Source organism: Oncorhynchus mykiss, chromosome 30 (genome assembly GCF_057628025.1).
Source record: "Oncorhynchus mykiss isolate SJ-2025 chromosome 30, ASM5762802v1, whole genome shotgun sequence".
Taxonomy (NCBI): domain Eukaryota; kingdom Metazoa; phylum Chordata; class Actinopteri; order Salmoniformes; family Salmonidae; genus Oncorhynchus; species Oncorhynchus mykiss.
In genome coordinates this window covers 38,499,422-38,522,405 of record NC_143051.1, presented here as the reverse complement: position 1 = coordinate 38,522,405, position 22,984 = coordinate 38,499,422, and the positions used below count along the sequence as shown (strand labels likewise).

The window sequence follows — 22,984 nt, the reverse complement described above, 5'->3', positions numbered from 1 at the left end:
AAAAACCTGTTTTTACTTTGTCATTATGGGGTATTGTGTGTAGACTGACGAGGGAAGAAAACAATTTCACCTATTTTAGAGTAAGGCTGTAACGTAAAACAAAATGTGGAAAAAGTCAAGGGGTCTGAATACTTTCCCGAATGCACTGTATGTGCCACCACACATTTATTCAATTGTATGAGGAGATGAACGAGGAGCTCCACGGAAGGTGGAACAGAAGTTAATTGTGTAAAAAAAAGGAAAGACACAACATTAACCTATTAAATTGTTGTCAGCATATATAGTGTCTGACTTTCTTCCTTTTTTTTTTTTACTATCCTTTAGTCAGCACCTCTACTAACATTTCTAACAGTCAGCTAATGGGTAAAAATGGTTAACTTATTAAATTGTTGTCAGCATATATAGTGTCTGACTTTCTTCCTTTTTTTTTTTACTATCCTTTAGTCAGCACCTCTACTAACATTTCTAACAGTCAGCTTTCTACTGGACTTTAAGGTAGAAGTTGGTTACCATACGTGGGGTCCTCACGGTCCTCCTCTTCGTGGTCCTCCTCCCGCTCCCGCCTCTTGCGGTGGTGTTTGTGGCCTCTGCGATGGTGCCTGCGTTTGCTCTCCCGGCCCAGAGGCACATGGACCCCGACGTAGACCGCCCTGTGGCCTAAGACAAACCAGACCAGACCAGAGAGAGATTGACAGATTACCTGGTTTCCATTTTCTGTGAATAACCTACTTAGATAGGGAAGGAAAATACCACATTAGTTTATTTTTGCTATTACTTTTTTCCACAATCCCTCATTATAGCTTTTGTTCAACTGGATTGTTAGATTGTTGCTCTGAAATGCAAATGTCCTAGTTTTTGTGCCAATAGTCACTTTTGGAGGACGAGCCATTGCACTTTGAATTGTGAGATACTCTCAAGTTAGGGAATACTGAAAATAAGACAAGAGGGGAGAAGAGGAAGGAAAGGATAAGAGAAAGACACGAGTCCATCAGATGAATATACAAAGAGAAAGAGATGAAGGGAAGGAGCCATAGAGTGTTTTAGAGGGATACAGCGACTGAAAATACAAGAACAGAACAGAGGGAAAAGATAATGAAGGGAGAGAGAGAGAGAAAGAGACACACGACAGACACGGCGAGGGAGGAATCGGAGATACATGTGGCAATGATGTTGTTGCTAGCAGCACTCTCCGGACGTGAGCCGCAATTGACACTTCCTTTAACCCTCGAGTCTAGGTAGCCTTACTGCTATTAGCTCATAGAAACACATTGAATAACAGATTCATACATGGAAAAATAGTAAAAAAATATCAAAAGGAAGTTTCTTTTGAAGTGTGGGAGATATAAGAAGAAAAATACTTTTGACACATATTTACACCCTTTTTTAGGCACTAAACTACGTCAATATACACTGAGTGTACAAAACATTAACAACACCTTTTATTGAGTTGCGCTCAGAACAGCCTCAATTCATCAAGACATGGACACTAAAAGGTGTCGAAAGAGTTCCACAGGGATGCTGGCCCATGTCGTGTCAAGTTGTCTGGATGTCCTTTGGGTGGTGGACCATTCTTGATACACACAGGAAACTTTTGAGCGTGAAAAACCCAGCAGCATTGCAGTTCTTGACACAAGCTGGTATGTCTACCATACCCTGTTCAAAGGCACTTAAGTCTTGCCCATTCACCCTCTGAATGGCACACACCCACAAGCCATGTCTCTATTGTGTCAACATCTTTCTTTAACCCGTCTCCTCCCCTTCATCTAGACTGACTGAAGTGGATGTGACATCAATGGGGGATCATGACTTTCACCTGGATTCACATGGTCAGCCTTCGTCATGTTCTTAATGTTTTGTACACTCAGTGTATACGTCCATTCATTTTTTTAAACTGGTACCGGGCTACCTTTCAGACGAGTCCTGTGACGCTTGTGGGGGGGGGGGGGGGGGGGGGTCGTAGAGCAAAACCACCGACATGTACGTGTTTCCATAGACACGTCATAATAGTTTGTAGGCTAAACCGTTCGGACACGACAGACGTTTTCGTGAGAAGACTGATTTACGGGATGTCTCAATATCGGCGGATTGAGACGCAGCTCGTGCAAAACATATACTCTAGCTCAGGGGTGTCAAAGTCAAATGGACGGAGGGCCAAATAAAAAAATCAGCTACAAGACGAGGGCCGGACTGTTCGAATGTTCATTGAAAATTTTTTAAATGACGCATATAGTCTAGTGAACCTAATTGAACCTACTGAAAACCTAACAAATATATTACAATATGATCAGATAAATAAAGCAATATTTTCTTATGGCTCTGTCAGTAATCTTTAATTTTCAACAGACACAAAAGACAAATTTCCTTTATATAAATATCCCCATAACATGAACATTAAATGAAAGAAACCGGTATTCAAGGCACCATCAGTAGACTATATTTTCTATTTTAGCAAAAGTGGGCTAAATTTACTTCAAAGAAAAAACAATAATAGCAATTTTCTATCATCCACTCAACTGAAATATTTTTAAAATATAATTGGATTGAAATACAAAAAAATAAAGTGCAAAAATCTATTAATCAAAAACAACACTTTGTTTAAGGAGAAGTAACATGCAGTGAAAACAAATATTAAATTTTAACTTTTAAACTTGAACTGAGTAAAAACTCTAAATATGTGATTGCACAGTAATGTTCACTTGTTTGAGGTTGAGGGTGATACTTGGTGGTGTCCCATCTTTTCCACAAGTTCATCAATGTTCGGGGTAAGGCTCTGAGCTGAAGAAATCCTCAGAATTGAGTGGAGGTGTTCAGCAGTAAGTCGACTTCTGTGTGATGTTTTGTTCAGGTTCATCAAAGAAAACAGTTGTTCACACAGGTATGTGCTGCCAAACATAGACAACGTTTGAGCAGCCTGGATGCGCAGCTGGGGCATTGTGCCGGGGAGGAAACGGGCGAACTCCGCAGCACCCACTGCCGCATATTTTGCCCTCAGTGCATCATTGCATTGGAGGTCAATCAACTCCATTTGGAGGTTTGGTGGTGAGCTTTCCACGTCAACAGCAAATGGGTTACCGAGCAGTTCCAACCTGCTTTTTTGTGCTTCAAAGTCAGCAAATCGGCGTCGAAAGTCAGCGGCAAGCATACCTATTTTATCAGCCAACTGTGTGCTCGGGAACGCACTGGTAGAGAGCTTCTCTTTCATGGTCTGGCAGCTGGGAAAGTGGCTCAAATTTTCTTTCCGCATCTGCGTCTCCCACAGAGTCAGTTTGGTTTTAAATGCCTTCACTGTACTGTACATATCAGAGATGACACGATCCCGACCCTGCAGCTGCAAGTTTATTGCATTCAGATGACTCGTAATGTCACACAGAAAAGCCATTTCACACAGAAACATTTCGTCTCGGAGTTGTGTTGTGTCTTTCCCTTTGCTGTCCAAGAACAGACAAATCTCCTCACGAAGCTCGAAACATCTTTGAAGCACCTTTCCCTGGCTTAGCCATCGCACCTCTGTGTGATAAGGCAAATCACCATGCTCCGTTTCTAACTCCGTCAGAAATGCCTTGAACTGGCGGTGATTCAAACCTTTGGCTCTGATAAAGTTAACTGTGCGCGTGATGATGCTCATTACATGCTCCATTTTCAAGGCTTTACCGCACAACGCTTCCTGGTGTATGATACAATGATAAGCTGTCAGCTCACCTGTCGCGTTTTCCTCTTGCATCTTTTCCCGTATCTTCGCCACCAGTCCGCTCCTGTGTCCACACATCGCAGGTGCTCCGTCGGTTGTCAAACCCACAAGTTTTTCCCAAGGCAGCTCCATCTCATTTACACATCTTGACACCTCTTCATACAAATCATGCCCCGTAGTTGTGCCATGCATAGGACGTAAAGCCAAAAACTCCTCTGTCACGCTTAGGTTGGAGTCCACTCCGCGGATGAAAATTGACAACTGGGCAATGTCAGAAATGTCGGTGCTCTCATCCACAGCCAAGGAATATGCAATAAAATCTTTTCCCTTTTTCACAAGCTGCTCTTTTAGATTGATGGACAACTGGTCTACTCTCTCGGCAATGGTGTTTCTGCTCAGACTCACATTTAAAAAGAGTTGCCTTTTTTCTGGGCAAACTTCGTCACAAACTTTAATCATGCAGTTTTTGATGAAATCCCCCTCCGTAAATGGCCGGGCTGATTTAGCGATCTCTTCTGCCAAAATAAAACTGGCCTTGACAGCAGCCTGGCCTTGTGATTTGGCTTTTTTGAACAGAGCCTGTCGAGATTTGAGGCCTCGTTTTAATTCCTCTGCCTTTTGTAGCCTTTGTTCCATGTCCATATTCTTGTTTTTGTCCGCGTGTTTCGTTTCATAATGTCGTCTCAGATTATACTCTTTCAGTACCGCCACACTTTCTCCACACAGAAGACACACAGGTTTTCCAGCTACCTTCGTGAACATATACTCCGACTCCCACCTTGTTTGAAACCCCCGGTTCTCAGTATCCACCTTCCGTTTTGCCATTTTTGATGGGTATCTGAAAGTTAATTTTACTGTGATGCTGACGACTGCTGTGCCAATAAATATTGAAATGAAGCAGCCTACTGCTCGGTGCGTCACCTTTGCATTGTGGGAAATGTAGTATTGGTGCGTGTAAAAGATCTGCGGGCTGCCGGCTTGCTGCGGGCCGGTTCTAATAATAAATCAAGATCATCCCAGGGGCCGTAAAAAACCTTCTTGCGGGCCGGATGTGGCCCGCGGGCCTTGACTCTGACATATGTGCTCTAGCTGAAACAGACCTAAGCCCATTTTGATGCGGATTGTTTTATTGTGCTAATTTGATTTCAATCAAAAGGGTTAAAAGCATCTCCTCTCTCGGCCTCGTTCCCAGGAGATGGAACCACAGAGGATCACTCTCAATCACAGCTGGCTCACTGCCAGCTCTGTTTCAAGGGAACGCAGAGTTATTTTCTAAAATTAATATAACTAAAATACTGTCCTCATCCTGGAAAAATGCACTGTGAATGTCTGTGAGCACGTACTGTGGATGTTTCACGTTTCAAATGACTCACCATACTGATTTGTATGACCCTAAAGAGCCTGCTGACTATTTTAGTGCTCTTTTGGTCAGCCATTCCGTATTCTGCGCTGCAACCTCAAACGAAATATGCAGCCCTTTTTTGCCAGGGCCAAGTATTGGTATGTGTTGTCTTTGCTCAGTAACTAGTAATTCGAGATAATCACAGGTCCTGTTTGAAATCCCCTTGGATGTACAGCTCAGATAGAGAAAGGTAGCTTTGTAACCTAGACAGCCAAGCTACTCAGAGGCCATGTGGACAGCTAATCATGTCCTAATCTCCCAATTTGCAGCTCATCAAAGTTAGATAACCAGAGAATGTTGGGGTTAAGGATACACATGTACTGTAGTTTTATGTGATATGACACTACAATACCACAGCCGATACTATCCCTGCGGACAAAACTGGTCAAAATCATCCCATAACCAGTTTCTGGTTGAAATGACATAATTTCAGACATTTTTCCCCCCGCTGGCATGGCATTTCATCCCATTGGAAATCATTATTTTGTAATTGAAACCAAAGCTCTAGGCTTTGTGATATAATTATACATAATTGTTTTTATAGAGCCCTACAGGTGTTTAAAAAAAAAAAACACAAGGAGTCTCCAGCTGGACCTGAATAAAGCTGTACATGACAGATAGGCTCAATTACAGTTACAATATTCCTGTGGGCTCGTGTACGCCTGGCTAATGAACATACCCTTCTGGAACGCTACAGGAGTGGAGAGCCAGGCTGAAGCTGGCTTTAATCTGCCAAGAACTCAGCAACACCTGTCCTTTCTATTCACAGCACGTCTCTAGGCCTATATGTGGAAAGGAAGCACCCGCACGGAGACAACTAAACAGGCATGTAGACAACAGTAACAAAGGAAAGCACACATAGTGTAGCTATACACACACACACACACACACACACTTAGTGATAGCAAGGTTGGAGTCAATTCAATATCAATTCAGTCAATTCAGGAAGTAAATTGGAAGTGGAACTGACCCCAATCCTGACTGCTACACCACTCCAACACATCCACTATGCACACAGGACTAGACATACACAACGTTACAGTAAGTGGGTAGGGCTGTACTGTAGGGTCTTACTCTCCAGCTCTTCCGTCTCATAGTTGGTGTGGGTGGTGGAGCTGGTTTTCCCAAGGTCAACGATGGCCTCCTCGTCAAGACCCTGAGAGACAGAGACGGGAAAAGAGGTGTCGGACCTTTAATGGACCAATAAACGGACAGTTGAAACCAAGACTGAGCCAGAGGCATATCAACAAAAATAACTTTAGACGACTACCAGAGTGGCATAACAGCACATCCAACCATTAGTCTAGGTTTACCACCGAAATCACCAACAAGATGGCTGTTTGTCTGATACTCAAGGAACAACGTGTGGAACAGCAGCTTTTGTTGCCTTCGCAGAGAACAAGCAGCTTCGACACACACACACCATTTCAGCGTGTTCAAATTTGATTTCAGGATTCAGGGAAAAATAATGCTACTATAATATATTGTCCCCGGGAATAGGCATCTTTGACAGTATTCCTTCCTGCACCTGGGCTAGGAAATGTTAGCCTGGTCCCACCATCCAGAACACTGTGCTCTCGTTTCGTTTCACTTAACTGAATCCGTGTAGCAAAACAGAAGACCATACGCTCGTGAGATCAGGATGGTCCTACCGAAGCGAGGGGGAAATGTAGCTTATCGGATAGGATGAAGGTGTTGCCATCCTTCGGAGGAAAGGCAATGGTACTTTATCACAAGGATGTTTCAGTGAGTGTTCGTGGGGAGAGACACCCTCAAATTAAAATCTGGAACTTGAAGCCAGTTTCACTGCTTTAAAAAAAAAAAAATTGTCTCTGTAATCAGGGACTGATTTAGACTTGGGATACTAGGTGGGTGTAATTAATGAATTATCAGGTAGAACAAGAAAACCAGCGGGCTCCAGAACTTGCAGGATATGATTTGAAAACCCCTACACTAGTGGATTAGGCCGATATCTGCTTTAACTATTCTTCATGGACCTGTACTGGTACAGTACAAGCATAAGGTAACATAAATCACCGTTTGGCAAGAGTAAGTAAGTAGATGTATCATTTAGCATTAATGTACTAATATTTGTTAAGGAACAGTTCCAAACATTGACACATTGAATTAGGCCTATCGTTAGTCAGGGCAAGTACATTTGTTTTTCTTCAACCAAATCTTTATTTTGGGATGTAAAATGGCATGCTATAGAAGTGTTCAGACACTTTTTTTGTGATTTGACTTGGTTTTGAGAAACTTACCCCACCAGTGATAGACCTCCTCAGGCTCATTCGTCAGTATGTGGGCACGCAGAAAACACTGACAAAGCTCCAAAAAACACACAAATACGTCCTTTCAGAAACGGCAAAGATTCCAGTATAGTGATGCGGGTCTTTAAATGTTGTACACGTGAAATTGTGTCATTCCAAACTATCTGCAATTATAGATTATATTTTGTTGAACTCAAGCAATACTTTTTAGTGTGTAAGCATGTGCGTCCTTTCAGCAAAAATAGAGATTCTGTAAAAAAAACACCAAAAAAACACTGTCCTTTAAGCTTGGCCGAATTTGCAGCATCAGTCCATAGATGGACTTTGAAATAACATAATATTAACCAGCACTGTCAGCAATGTTCAGTAACTTTAACTTTGGGAGTTACACACACATCCGTTCCTAGATGGGCTTTAAAATAGTGTAATATTAAACAGAGTCTCAGCGATATGTTGGTACGAGTAGTAACGCACATATTCAAATGAGCGCGATGTCACACTTTGCTCTCACACAGGCACACAGAGTATCTGCGCATGTGCACGGGTGCGCTTCACGCTGCTACAGGACCAAAGCAGTGGAGTTAGCCAACATGCTCAAACGGTCTGAGTTGCTGAATTGGACCCGATATTGCCGCTTACTTTATGCATTGTGAGTCTACCTTTAACCAGCACAGTCAGCAGTGCTCAGCATCTGACTTTGAACTGTGGGAGTTACACCGATCGTGATGCATGTTGGGGCTTCAATAATGCAAGCTGCACTCTGTCTGTCTGGCCTAGCTGGTTGGCAGTTCAGTGGAACAGGGGAGGTTCAGCCTACCTGGCTGGCAGTCCAGTGGAACAGGGAAGGTTCTGTCTGGCCTAGCTGGCTGGCAGTCCAGTGGAACAGGGGAGGTTTAGCCTAGCTGGCTGGCAGTCCAGTGGAACAGGGGAGGTTCTGTCTGGCCTAGCTGGCTGGCAGTCCAGTGGAACAGGGAATGGTTCTGTCTGGCCTAGCTGGCTGGCAGTCCAGTGGAACAGTGGAGGTTCAGCCTGGCTGGCTGGCAGTCCAGTGGAACAAGGGAGGTTCTGTCTGTCCTAGCAGGCTGGCAGTCCAGTGGAACAGGGAAGGTTCTGTCTGGCCTAGCTGGCTGGCAGTCCAGTGGAACAGGGAAGGTTCTGTCTGGCCTAGCTGGCTGGCAGTCCAGTGGAACAGTGGATGTTCAGCCTAGCTGGCTGGCAGTCCAGTGGAACAAGGGAGGTTCTGTCTGGCCTAGCTGGCTGGCAGTCCAAGGAACAGGGGAGGTTCTGCCTAGCTGGCATTGCAGGTAAAAGCTGATTTATGCTTGAACCGACTATCCTGTCCGGAGGCTCCGTATGGAGGGTGTGATGCAATTGCAGAGCTTCTGTATGGTTGTGGAGTCCAAATCAAGCCCCATATCGCATCGCTGTGCACCTCCCAAATGCTGTAACAAGAGCTATGTATACGGAAGGCTATGTAAATTCCACATAGCCCTGCATTGACATGATTGGTTGTTGGTAGGTGGGGGCGGTATGTCCTGTATAAACACAAACTCACTTCCTTGACAACTTCCTTAACAACAGCCCTGCTACGTGAAGCGCAATAATTATGAATACCCTGACTTTTGCAGAGGCCGCATCGCAGTAAATGCTGTACAGGCAATATAGACATCGGCTTGACCATAAATCAGCTATAAACAGGGGATATTCTGCCTTATTTTTGACTTAAGCTTTTCGCCTGCCTTTCCACTTATGGGACGACGACTCCCATCGTTAGTAGGGCAGTCAGGATATTTTTTCTATGGCAAAAATGTAAACACGAGGCAGACCAAACTCTTTGGTCCATTAAAAACCTGCTGTATGTAAGATATAGTGTGCTACAGCTCGGAAAATAAATAAATATGACTCTGGATGACAACATAACGGTGTTTGTTTCCAACATTAGAAGAAGTTCAATCTGCTTTGTTTTTTGTTGATTATCACGATACTGGCATCGTCCCAGCCCGAATTGTTAGGTTGGAGACATGAGCATCTCGTCATTATATACAGATCTCTGGTGCAGTGGAACAGAGGAGGTTCTGCCTGAAGACGAAAGTCAATAGAAAAACTGTTGTAGGCCAGTTACAGTTGAAGTCGGAAGTTTACATACACTTAGGTTGGAGTCATTTTCAATCACTCCAGAAATTTCTTGTTAACAAACTATAGTTTTGGCAAGTCGGTTAGGACATCCACTTTGTGCAGTAATTTTTCTAATAATTGTTTACAGACAGATGATTTAGTTTATAATTCACTGTATCACAATTCCAGTGGGTCAGATGTTGACTGTGCCTTTAAACAGCATGGAAAATTCCAGAAGATTATGTCATGGCTTTAGAAGCTTCTGATAGGCTAATTGACGTCATTTGAGTCAATTGGAGGTGTACCCGTGGATGTATTTCAATGCCTACCTTCAATCGCAGTGCCTCTTTGCTTGACATCATGGGAAAATCAAAAGAAATCAGCCAAGACCTGGAGGCGAACATAGCACAGCAGGCTATGCACCGGGAGCTGCTGGAGGAACAGTGTCAGCAGACCACTCTCCTGCGAGCTGAACTCAGCCAGCTGACAGCCGCCCAGGCCAGCATAGCGGCAGGCGCAGCAGTCTCTCGTCCCAGGTTTATACTGAGGCTGACAGAGGCTGACGAAATCGAGGCTTACCTCCAAGCCTTCGAGAGGACGGCGGCTAGGGAGAAATTAACCCATGAGCAATGCGGCCAGCCTGCTAGCACCTTATGAGGATCTGACAGTTGACCAGGCGACGCATTACGATGGGCTGAAAAAGGAAATCCTGCGCCGGTATGGTTACACCCTGATTAGCAAGGCACAAAGATTCCACGATTGGGCGTATGTTCTTACAGCAACCCACGATCACAAATGCATGATCTAATTAGGCTGGCCAAGAGCTGGCTAACTGCTGAACTCCTGACGCTCACGACCATCGAGAAAGTGGTCATAGATACATTTATACGCTCTCTCCTGTTCAAAGCTAAAAAGTTATCCAGCCAAGCTAACCTGCAGTGAAGATCAGCTGGTGGGACTGGTGGAAGGTCAACAGGTGGCCTTGGAGGTCCTGCGCAGTGGACAATCAAGAAGGCGGAACCCTCCACTCGCCCGACGGAGCGAAAAAGGAAGGAGGACCATGCCGGGACCCCAGCCAAGGATGGGGGGGGGGATGCCAACATCTAGCTTCCCGAGCCCGACGCCTCTTCCTGAACCTGGACAGCAGGAAGTGCTACGAGTGTGGCGAGCCGACACATCACCTGGAACTGTCCAAACCGCGATGTCCCGAGGCCTTCGGCCTCAGCTGGTGAGGTAGTCACCGGGTATCCCTGCGGCTTACTGAGGGCATACTGTGCTGAGGAGAGTGGTACTTCCCCTGTCACCCCGGTAAGAGCCAACAGAAAGGACACCACGGCACTTTTGGACTCCAGGAGTATGGTGACCCTGATCCAACCTGACTTCGCCCAGTCCCCGAAACTAACTGACACCGTGGCCATCACATGCATAAACAGTGAGACCAAGGACTACCCTACCACACTCCTCCACCTCAAGACCACAAAGGGACAACACACGGGAACAATGGGAGTTGTCCCAAACTTGCCTGTGCCGGTCCATGTCGGAAGGGATTTCCTGATGTTCCGCCAACTGTGGACCAATATGTTCGGAGATGTGGGGAACCGAGGGAACCAGAAGGGAGGAGGAAGCCTGAGAGGTGGGAGGGACACCAGAAGGAGGGATGCCTGGATGTGTGGATTCCAGGAAGTGGACCCCCAGGCATCAACTGATCCCCTCTCAGAAGTCAGACTGGAGGGAGAGGTGGCGAGTCTGGAAGACATGTTCCCAATGGATCATGAGGTGGCACCAGAGCCCGTCTCTCTAGTGGGTCGGTTCGGCACGGCCCAACTGGAGGATCCCAACTTGGCCAGCGCTCTCTATCAGGTGACCGTAGTGGACGGAGAGCCCGTGGAGGGGGTAAGTCAAATAACCTACCCCCATTTCTCTATAAAGAAGAAGTTGCTATATCAGGTCGTGAAGAAGAATGACGAATATCTGGAGTTGTTGTTGGTGCCCCATCCCTTCGTACCATCTGTCCTGCAGTTGGTGCACTCCCACCTTCTTGGGGCTCACCTAGGTGTGGGAAAGACCTTAGACAGGATCAAGGCACGATTTTACTCGCCAGGGGTGAAGAAAACAGTGGAAGAATACTGCCGCAGTTGCCCGGAGTGCCAGCAGGTGGCTCTAAAAACCCAATTTTCGCAGTCCCTTAATTCCCCTACCCATTATTTCAGTTCCTTTCAGCAGGATGCAATGGACCTGGTGGGACCTCTACCCAAGCGCAACCGAGGCCACCAATACATTCTGGTGATTCTGGATTATGCCACCAGGTACCCGGAAGCCATTCCCCTGCGCACCATGGCCACCAAGGGAATCGCACGTGAGTTGGTTATGCTGTTCTCCCGAGTAGGCGTTCCCGACAAGATATTGACTAACCAGGATTACCCCTGGAGAACGGAACGGACAACGAGAACGGCTTGTGGACTGTGAAGTAATTAGTGAATTCCCCCTTCTTCCCCAGTGTACAAAAATCCCTAAAACTTCCCATTTGCATTCTGGTTGTGCTACTGGTGCATGTTTTGTTATTGAACTTGGTGACGCAGAAACCCCACACCCTTGAGCTTGCTACAGCATCATTAAATATATTGGAGGCAAAAATTACAGACAGTAATGTACAAATAGCTAAATCAAACTCAACTGGATGTACATGGTATTGATTTTAATATAATTTAAATGTATAGGTCTATAGAGGGGTTGGAACAGTAATTATATTCCAATAATTTAATTCTGAACAGAATCCCTATTCTTTTCGTTCCGTTCTACTGTTCCGACCTGTAAAATAAAGTTCTGAACCGGTTCGAACCAAAAAAGTACCAGTTTATATCGTTCCTTTTTAAACCTCTGAAATATATATATTTTTAAATACATTTAGCTCGACATTATTTACTTCACCAATCAGTGCTGATAGAGCAGTTTAGGAGCGGGCAAGCTATAGTTGTTTACATGCATGATGGACAGACAAATATAGGGCGAGAGATGTGATTTTTGCAGGTGGGGAGAAAGCAAGAGAGGGTGGATGAGGAGGCTTGGTTTGAAGCGCTTGGCATCTTGTTATGACATGCATTATTTGAATTAGGCCCACGGAATTATACCTACAGAGGATTGGCTTCTATGGAGGAACTTTGAATGTCTTTGAACAATCGAGAGTTGGCTTAACGTTGGACTAGAGCGAAAGCAAGCATGTGTGTGCAGAGCGGCACCAGAACTAAACACGCTTACCTTTTTGTAGTTAATAAATCCAATGTGAAACATGATAACTATAGTATCCTTAACTAGCATTGAAAAAGTGAATCCATTCTTCTGTAATTACAGTAGGCTACAATATCCTATGCTTCGGAAGGAGAGAGGCAGGTAGCCCACACACGAACAAAGATTTTCAGCTGGCAGGCAGACACTGGAATACGTTTCTGAGTGATAGAGAGATGGCTTTGCATAGGAGCTTTGTTTTTTTTGTGGGACTGAAAAAAATTCCCGGAAAGTAAAGCGCTATTAATCGGTTCTCATGCTTTTAAAATCTTGGTTCTGCTACAGTATAGATCACTTAGGTTCTGATTCTGTTCCTCCAGTTTTTGGTACTGTTTCCTGAACCGGTTCCAACCCCTGGGTCTATGTCGCCTATACTGTATTTATATTTTAATACAGTCATCTCGGTTTTCATTGAATCATACTTTTATCATAAGCTTGTTATTAACATATGCAAAGAAATCGGCATCATTGTATTTGTAGTCATATTCATTCTGAAGTTATCGGCGGTCACAGAATGACATACAAATCAAGATGTTTATCTTTAGCGGAGATCTTCTGTGTATAAAATGACACAGAAAGGCCAAACATTTTCTAACAACGCACTTCGCTGTTCTGGTCTGGAAGGCAAACGGGTTTGGTAAATAACAAGCGTTTTCAAGAGCAATAGTTTTAGGAAACAGCTCTGAGATTTAACGATGCTCCTGCGAAGGTTCTAACGATGAACTTTGCCTTACAGTGCTTTTGGGAAACGGGGCACTGAACTTATGATGCAGCAGAACATATTTTAAGTTTTAATAAGGTGGCTTTGGATAATACAGTGCCTTGCGAAAGTATTCGGCCCCCTTGAACTTTGCGACCTTTTGCCACATTTCAGGCTTCAAACATAAAGATATACAACTGTATTTTTTTGTGAAGAATCAACAACAAGTGGGACACAATCATGAAGTGGAACGACATTTATTGGATATTTCAAACTTTTTTAACAAATCAAAAACTGAAAAATTGGGCGTGCAAAATTATTCAGCCCCCTTAAGTTAATACTTTGTAGCGCCACCTTTTGCTGCGATTACAGCTGTAAGTCGCTTGGGGTATGTCTCTATCAGTTTTGCACATCGAGAGACTGAAATTTTTTCCCATTCCTCCTTGCAAAACAGCTCGAGCTCAGTGAGGTTGGATGGAGAGCATTTGTGAACAGCAGTTTTCAGTTCTCTCCACAGATTCTCGATTGGATTCAGGTCTGGACTTTGACTTGGCCATTCTAACACCTGGATATGTTTATTTTTGAACCATTCCATTGTAGATTTTGCTTTATGTTTTGGATCATTGTCTTGTTGGAAGACAAATCTCCGTCCCAGTCTCAGGTCTTTTGCAGACTCCATCAGGTTTTCTTCCAGAATGGTCCTGTATTTGGCTCCATCCATCTTCCCATCAATTTTAACCATCTTCCCTGTCCCTGCTGAATAAAAGCAGGCCCAAACCATGATGCTGCCACCACCATGTTTGACAGTGGGGATGTTGTGTTCAGGGTGATGTGCTGTGTTGCTTTTACGCCAAACATAACGTTTTGCATTGTTGCCAAAAAGTTCCATTTTGGTTTCATCTGACCAGAGCACCTTCTTCCACATGTTTGGTGTGTCTCCCAGGTGGCTTGTGGCAAACTTTAAACGACACTTTTTATGGATATCTTTAAGAAATGGCTTTCTTCTTGCCACTCTTCCATAAAGGCCAGATTTGTGCAATATACGACTGATTGTTGTCCTATGGACAGAGTCTCCCACCTCAGCTGTAGATCTCTGCAGTTCATCCAGACTGATCATGGGCCTCTTGGCCGCATCTCTGATCAGTCTTCTCCTTGTATGAGCTGAAAGTTTAGAGGGACGGCCAGGTCGTGGTAGATTTGCAGTGGTCTGATACTCCTTCCATTTCAATATTATCGCTTGCACAGTGCTCCTTGGGATGTTTAAAGCTTGGGAAATCTTTTTGTATCCAAATCCGGCTTTAAACTTCTTCACAACAGTATCTCGGACCTGCCTGGTGTGTTCCTTGTTCTTCATGATGCTCTCTGCGCTTTTAACGGACCTCTGAGACTATCACAGTGCAGGTGCATTTATACGGAGTCTTGATTTTTATTTATTTATTTTTATTTCACCTTTATTTAACCAGGTAGGCAAGTTGAGAACAAGTTCTCATTTACAATTGCGACCTGGCCAAGATAAAGCAAAGCAGTTCGACACACAACGACACAGAGTTACACATGGAGTAAAACAAACATACAGTCAATAATACAGTATAAACAAGTCTAAATACGATGTAAGCAAATGAGGTGAGATAAGGGAGGTAAAGACAAAAAAAAGGCCATGGAGGCAAAGTAAATACAATATAGCAAGTAAAACACTGGAATGGTAGATTTGCAATGGAAGAATGTGCAAAGTGCAAAGTAGAAATAAAAATAATGGGGTGCAAAGGAGCAAAATAAATACAATTAAATTATAGGTGGGCTATGTACAGGTGCAGTTATCTGTGAGCTGCTCTGTCAGTTGGTGCTTAAAGCTAGTGAGGGAGATAAGTGTTTCCAGTTTCAGAGATTTTTGTAGTTCGTTCCAGTCATTGGCAGCAGAGAACTGGAAGGAGAGGCGGCCAAAGAAAGAATTGGTTTTGGGGGTGACTAGAGAGATATACCTGCTGGAGCGTGTGCTACAGGTGGGAGATGCTATGGTGACCAGCGAGCTGAGATAAGGGGGGACTTTACCTAGCAGGGTCTTGTAGATGACATGGAGCCAGTGGGTTTGGCGACGAGTATGAAGCGAGGGCCAGCCAACGAGAGCGTACAGGTCGCAATGGTGGGTAGTATATGGGGCTTTGATGACAAAACGGATTGCACTGTGATAGACTGCATCCAATTTGTTGAGTAGGGTATTGGAGGCTATTTTGTAAATGACATCGCCAAAGTCGAGGATTGGTAGGATGGTCAGTTTTACAAGGGTATGTTTGGCAGCATGAGTGAAGGATGCTTTGTTGCGAAATAGGAAGCCAATTCTAGATTTAACTTTGGATTGGAGATGTTTGATATGGGTCTGGAAGGAGAGTTTACAGTCTAACCAGACACCTAAGTATTTGTAGTTGTCCACATATTCTAAGTCAGAGCCGTCCAGAGTAGTGATGTTGGACAGGCGGGTAGGTGCAGGTAGCGATCGGTTGAAGAGCATGCATTTAGTTTGACTTGTATTTAAGAGCAATTGGAGGCCACGGAAGGAGAGTTGTATAGCATTGAAGCTTGCCTGGAGGGTTGTTAACACAGTGTCCAAAGAAGGGCCAGAAGTATACAGAATGGTGTCGTCTGCGTAGAGGTGGATCAGAGACTCACCAGCAGCAAGAGCGACCTCATTGATGTATACAGAGAAGAGAGTCGGTCCAAGAATTGAACCTTGTGGCACCCCCATAGAGACTGCCAGAGGTCCGGACAGCAGACCCTCCGATTTGACACACTGAACTCTATCAGAGAAGTAGTTGGTGAACCAGGCGAGGCAATCATTTGAGAAACCAAGGCTGTCGAGTCTGCCGATGAGGATGTGGTGATTGACGGAGTCAAAAGCCTTGGCCAGATCAATGAATACGGCTGCACAGTAATGTTTCTTATCGATGGCGGTTAAGATATCATTTAGGACCTTGAGCGTGGCTGAGGTGCACCCATGACCAGCTCTGAAACCAGATTGCATAGCAGAGAAGGTATGGTGAGATTCGAAATGGTCGGTAATCTGTTTGTTGACTTGGCTTTCGAAGACCTTAGAAAGGCATGGTAGGATAGATATTGGTCTGTAGCAGTTTGGGTCAAGAGTGTCACCCCCTTTGAAGAGGGGGATGACCGCAGCTGCTTTCCAATCTTTGGGAATCTCAGACGACACGAAAGAGAGGTTGAACAGGCTAGTAATAGGGGTGGCAACAATTTCGGCAGATAATTTTAGAAAGAAAGGGTCCAGATTGTCTAGCCCGGCTGATTTGTAGGGGTCCAGATTTTGCGGCTCATTCAGAACATCAGCTGAACGGATTTGGGAGAAGGAGAAATGGGGAAGGCTTGGGCGAGTTGCTGTGGGGGGTGCAGTGCTGTTGACCGGGGTAGGAGTAGCCAGGTGGAAAGCATGGCCAGCCGTAGAAAAATGCTTATTGAAATTCTCAATTATGGTGGATTTATCAGTGGTGACAGTGTTTCCTATCTTCAGTGCAGTGGGCAGCTGGGAGGAGGTGTTCTTATTCTCCATGGACTTTACAGTGTCCCAGAACTTTTTTTGAGTTAGTGTTGCAGGAAGCAAATTTCTGCTTGAAAAAGCTAGCCTTGGCTTTTCTAACTGCCTGTGTATAATGGTTTCTAGCTTCCCTGAACAGCTGCATATCACGGGGGCTGTTCGATGCTAATGCAGAACGCCATAGGATGTTTTTGTGTTGGTTAAGGGCAGTCAGGTCTGGGAAGAACCAAGGGCTATATCTGTTCCTGGTTCTAAATTTCTTGAATGGGGCATGTTTATTTAAGATGGTTAGGAAGGCATTTTTAAAAAATATCCAGGCATCCTCTACTGACGGGATGAGATCAATATCCTTCCAGGATACCCCGGCCAGGTCGATTAGAAAGGCCTGCTCGCTGAAGTGTTTCAGGGAGCGTTTTACAGTGATGAGTGGAGGTCGTTTGACCGCTGACCCATTACGGATGCAGGCAATGAGGCAGTGATCGCTGAGATCTTGGTTGAAAACAGCAGAGGTGTATTTAGAGGGCAAGTTGGTTAGGATGATATCTATGAGGGTGCCCGTGTGAGGGTGCCCGTGTTTAAGGCTTTGGGGAGGTACCTGGTAGGTTCATTGATAATTTGTGTGAGGTTGAGGACATCAAGTTTAGATTGTAGGATGGCTGGGATTACACACAGGTGGATTGTATTTATCATCATTAGTCATTTAGGTCAACATTGGATCATTCAGAGATCCTCACTGAACTTCTGGAGAGAGTTTGCTGCACTGAAAGTAAAGGGGCTGAATAATTTTGCACGCCCAATTTTTCAGTTTTTGATTTGTTAAAAAATTTGAAATATCCAATAAATGTCGTTCCACTTCATGATTGTGTCCCACTTGTTGTTGATTCTTCACAAAAAAATACAGTTTTATATCTTTATGTTTGAAGCCTGAAATGTGGCAAAAGGTCGCAAAGTTCAAGGGGGCCGAATACTTTCGCAAGGCACTGTAAATTAATCTTCAAGATGTCTGTGACAGGCTATTGAAACGCCATAAATAAAGCAATACTATGAGCCCAATGAATGATCGTGGCAGTACATCAGAGCACTAGACAAAAGGACCATTTACACCGTTCCAAAAATTTATTCATATTTCACGCCTTGTAGCAACAACACTGCCTAACAGAAACGTTCACACTTCATAGTGACAACCTCTTGGTCACAAAGTCCAATTAAAAACTGTATTTTTTTTTATCAGTGCTATACTGATAATCATAATTACACTTGATATGTGACCGGAATCCAACCAAACCTAATAAGAGCGCATCACTCTGCTTCCTCCAATACAAAGCCTTTTATCCCTCATTAGTGATGTTTCACACCATTCCCCCCCGTCCCCCCCCCGACGAGGACAGACACGTCTCTCAATCTATTTCAGCCCCACATGAGGTATTGTGACTGGGAGAGGAGGCTATTTTTGACCTGCCTGAGCCTCCATAACAGATGCAAAAAAAATACCACAGGGTGAACCAGAACTCTGCTGGCTTAGATCTACTATACTGAGGAGTTTGGCTGGATTAAGTTGGATACGGGGACATGTTGTATGGCTAAAAGAGGGGAAAAGTAATGTTGCTATAAGTAGAATTCTCTAGTGTTTCTGGCTTTTATTTCTGTAAAACCAGGTGTGCTGTCCACTGGACCGCTCCGTTATGGTTTAGAAACCATCGGAGCAGCACCTGCACTTGTCCAGTCCGTAATTACAGACAGGTTATTTCAGAAATTCTTAATACAATAGAAATAAGCCTATTAGGGCTGGGTGCTATACAGTATTTTACTAAATGATGGTACTGACGCAGGGACTGCTTTGGGTTTTTACTTTACCTTCCATAATGGTATTTCAACTTTTGTTTGTTAAATCGGATACACCAATCCGTTTTTATAGTTTACTCCGCTACTTGTGTCGTCTCTCTCTCTCTCACCAAACCCCACCACCTGTCACTCAAGGAGCGCAGTTGTTGTTACTCGATCACAAGGCCATATGCAGACAGTTCCCTCGGAGTTACTCTTTGGTCTGCATGGTCAACGGAGCAGATGCATCAATATGTTGACAACCATGCTGCTTTCCACTTTACTTCTTAATATGAATCCGCAAGTGTTCTATAACTACACTATTAGTTTGTGTTTCTTACCGTCTGCAAACAGCTAGCTCCTCTTTTCTTAGCAAGTTATGGCTCGAATAAATCGTGTTAGCCGCTAATTCTTATCAATACCTAGGTAGCTAGCTACTAAATGTACTGAGTCAGAGCAAGCGTAGCTAGCTAATAAAGCCTGATACCAGTGCTGGTGTAGGCCTAAATCAGCATGTTTTTTTCTAAATGAGAGAGGGGCAAAGCGTGAATATGTTGACTACATGAAGTAAGAGAAAACATTTAATGTAGCCAAAGATTATAGGGTCCCACACCCCTGGGAAACGCTGACCAACACTTTGGTTCCTACCCTGTCACAATAACGCATCCAAAAATATCCTATTAGTATTCTAATTCCTAATTCCACGAACGCCTCCCTAGCTTTGCCATCCGTTGTCATGTCAAACGGCACTGTATTCAAAGTGCCCAACAGTTCACCCAAGTGTTTTGATCTACATTGCAAGTCAAATCGCAAATGCAATATTTGGTCAAAAATAAGGTCTACATTTTTGTGCAGCCCTACATGACAGTGTGGAAATTATCTCAAATTAGATCAACTTTTGGTTGAAATTTGATTGAACTGTATAAAACAATCAGAATGGGGAAAGACATCCTAGGGTCATGCCATATCGCCCAGCCCTAAGGCCTATATGGTACTAGGTTGGTAAGTGATGAATAAGAATATCAGTGTATTTGACGGCTTTAAATGCAACACCAGAATTTGAGATATCCCACCAATCACAAAGAAACACTGCTGCTAAGTAGCGGAGAGAGCTGATGGATGTTAAACTCACAGTAGGAGGATAGGAACATGATATGCAGAGAGTACATATCTCTGACATTGGGGTCCCTTTTGCTCCGACCCCTCTCTCCACTGAAATATGCAAGCCCCTCTTGCACTGAGCCCCCATTCTCATGAAGAGCACGTATGCTCGAGCTACTACAAACAGAGACACAGATACAGATACAGACACACAGAGGTACACCACACACACACACACACACACACACACACACACACACACACACACACACACACACCTCACAAAGGCAGTTCCCCAAGGAGAAGAGCATCCACGGTGAAGGACACTGTTTGAAGGACACTTCATGGTGGTAATCTAGCGGTTAAGAGCGTTGGGACAGTAACTGAAAGGGTGCTGGTTCGAATCCAAGAGCCGACTAAGTGAAAAAGCTGTTGATGTGCCCTTGAGCAAGGCACTTAATCATAATTGCTCCTGTAAATCGCTTTGGATTAGAGGGTCTGTGAAATGACTAAAATGCAAATGAGAGCACTGTCTGAGAGACAAACGAGATTGGCAGAATAGTCAGCTCTGGCAATCAGTGTGCAAGTGTGTCTTAGGACTGCCAACAACACAAAGCTGTGTTTTAAATCTAAACTAGGCCTAGCTAAAAGTCTTACAAGAGTCAATTAAAATGGAACAAATTGTATTTTTCATATTAGTCACAGCACAAGTGACATGCGTCTTGAAAAAAACGTTTCTACCACACACAGCTAGTCTACCTGTAAACAGAGAGTGCACACATACAAAACATGCTCTTTTCATGACATAGACTTACTATGTGAATCCATGTGAAAGCTATGATCCCTTGTTAAATCAACTTCAATCATCGTAGATATAGGGTATGAGACAGGTTAAAGAAGGATTTTTAAGCCTTGAGACAATTGAGACATGGATTCCGTATGTGTCATTCAGAAGGTGAATGGAAAAGACAAAAGATGAAGTGCCTTTGAACGGGGCATACCCTTCATCTAGGTGTCAGGCGCCCCGGTTTGTGTCAAGAACTGAAACGCTGCTGGGTTTTTCACGCTCAACAGTTTCCCGTGTGTATCAAGAATGGCCCACCACTCAAAGGACATCCAGCCAACTTGACATAATTGTGGGAAGCATTGGAGTCAATATGGGCCAGCATCCCTGTGGAACGCTTTCGACACCTTGTGTAGAGTTCATGCCCTGACGAATTGAGGCTGTTCTGATGCCAAAAGTGGTGGGTGCAACTCAATATTAGCAAAGTGTTCTTAATCTTTTGTACACTCATTAGTATGGCCTTTGGGTCTCCATCTCACCCCTCACGAGATAGCATCCATAATCGATTTCAAGAGTCATCACACTGGCCGGGGGAACTGCAGCAGTGATCTATTCCAATCCTTTCCATGGACTGTCTTACGATGACATTGAGATTCACACCACCTATACATTACCATAATCGCCTCTCTCCTGTTTGAAATACCACCTTGGGAGAACAGCGAGCACCTGCCTGTTGACCTGACATCTGTGTCCCAAATGGCACCCTATTCCCTGCATAGTGCACTACGTTTGACCAGAGCCCTACGGACCCTGGTTGAAAGTAGTGTACAGCATAGGGAAAAAGGTGCCATTTGGCAAGTAACCGACTTCTCTTCTGCTGCTCGTGGATTTCCACGGCAATTAGCTCTCTGACAGTCTCTTGATGGGTGAACGGTAATAAAAGTGAGAGGTGAGCCAGGAAATAAAGACAGGGGTTTGATAGCGGGCCAGGACTAGGTGGAGTGATGATGCTGGGCTCAGTGGGCTGCATAACTACTGTTGTTGACTGTTCATTGTGATGGGGACTTGGGGAGGCTAGAGACTGAATCCGTTTAATACATTCACCGGATACAAGGCATCAAATAGGCTAGGCTATACTAAGCCAACGTTTACACTTGAGAAAAGCAGATTATTCCAAGGTTCATTACCAGTTCAAAGCCTCTTAAAATATACCTAGTGCCAATGGAAATCTATTATCATGATGTTTATGAGCATGTCAATAAATAAAATAACCGTCATAACATTATATGATGACCGGACACCGCAGTCATATATCTATAGCACCAGTCAAATGTTTGGACACCTACTTTATACTATTTTCTACATTTTAGAATAATAGTGAAGGCATCAAAACTATGAAATAACACATATGGAATCATGTAGTAACCAAAAAGCATTAAACAAATAGAAAAATATTTTATATTTTTCAAAGTAGCCACTCTTTGCCTTGATGACAGCTTTGCACACTCTTTACATTCTCTCAACCAGCTTCACCTGGAATGCTTTTCCAATGGCCTTGAAGGAGTTCCCACATGTGCTGAGCACTTGTTGGCTGCTTTTCCTTCACTCTGCGGTCCAACTCATCCCAAACCATCTCAATTGGGTTGAGATCGGGGGACAGTAGAGGCCAGGTCATCTGATGCAGCACTCCATCACTCTCCTTGGTTAAATAGCCCTTACATAGCATGGAGGTGTGTTTTGGGACATTGCCCTGTTGAAAAACAAATGACAGTCCCACTGAGCACACAACAGATGGGACGGCGTATTGCTGCAAAATGCTGTGGTAGCCATGCTGGCTAAGTGTGCCTTGAAATAAATAAATCACAGACACTGACACCAGCAAAGCACCCCCACACCATCACACCCCCTCCTCCATGCTTCACGGTGGGAACCACACATGCGGAGATCACCCGTTCACCTACACTGCGTCTCACAAAGACACGGCGGTTGGAACCAAAAATCTTACATTTGGACTCATCAGACCAAAGGACAGATTTCTACCGGTCTAATGTCCATTGCTCGTGTTTCTTGGCCCAAGCAAGTCTCTTCTTATTATTGGTGTCCTTTAGTAGTGGTTTCTTTGCAGCAATTTGACCATCAAGGCCTGATTCACGCAGTCTCCGCTGAACAGATGATGTTGAGATGTGTCTGTTACTTGAACTCTGTGAAGCATTTTTTGGGCTGCAATTTCTGAGGCTGATAACTCTAATGAACTTATCCCCTGCAGCAGAGGTAACTCTG

General features: G+C 44.3%; 1 protein-coding gene across 13 annotated transcripts in view; it reads right to left on the bottom strand.

Annotated features, from left to right (window-relative positions):
- Window positions 1-22,984, bottom strand: part of LOC110513167 (sodium bicarbonate cotransporter 3) — a 74,912-nt gene that overhangs the window by 33,349 nt on the left and 18,579 nt on the right. For 11 of the 13 annotated variants that reach the window (XR_016493670.1, XR_016493671.1, XM_036970626.2 and 8 more), the window contains exons 2-3: window positions 6,165-6,246; window positions 511-657 (exon numbers count right to left, since the gene is read on the bottom strand). Coding sequence is in view for 9 of the 13 variants with exons in the window: in XM_036970626.2 (XP_036826521.1) it covers window positions 511-657; window positions 6,165-6,246 (229 nt within the window). In the remaining 4 variants the exon portion in view is untranslated. Of the gene's footprint in view, window positions 1-510; window positions 658-6,164; window positions 6,247-7,351; window positions 7,859-22,984 lie in introns of those variants that run through there. The other 2 variants (XM_090228219.1, XM_090228220.1) reach the window with 2 other exon arrangements.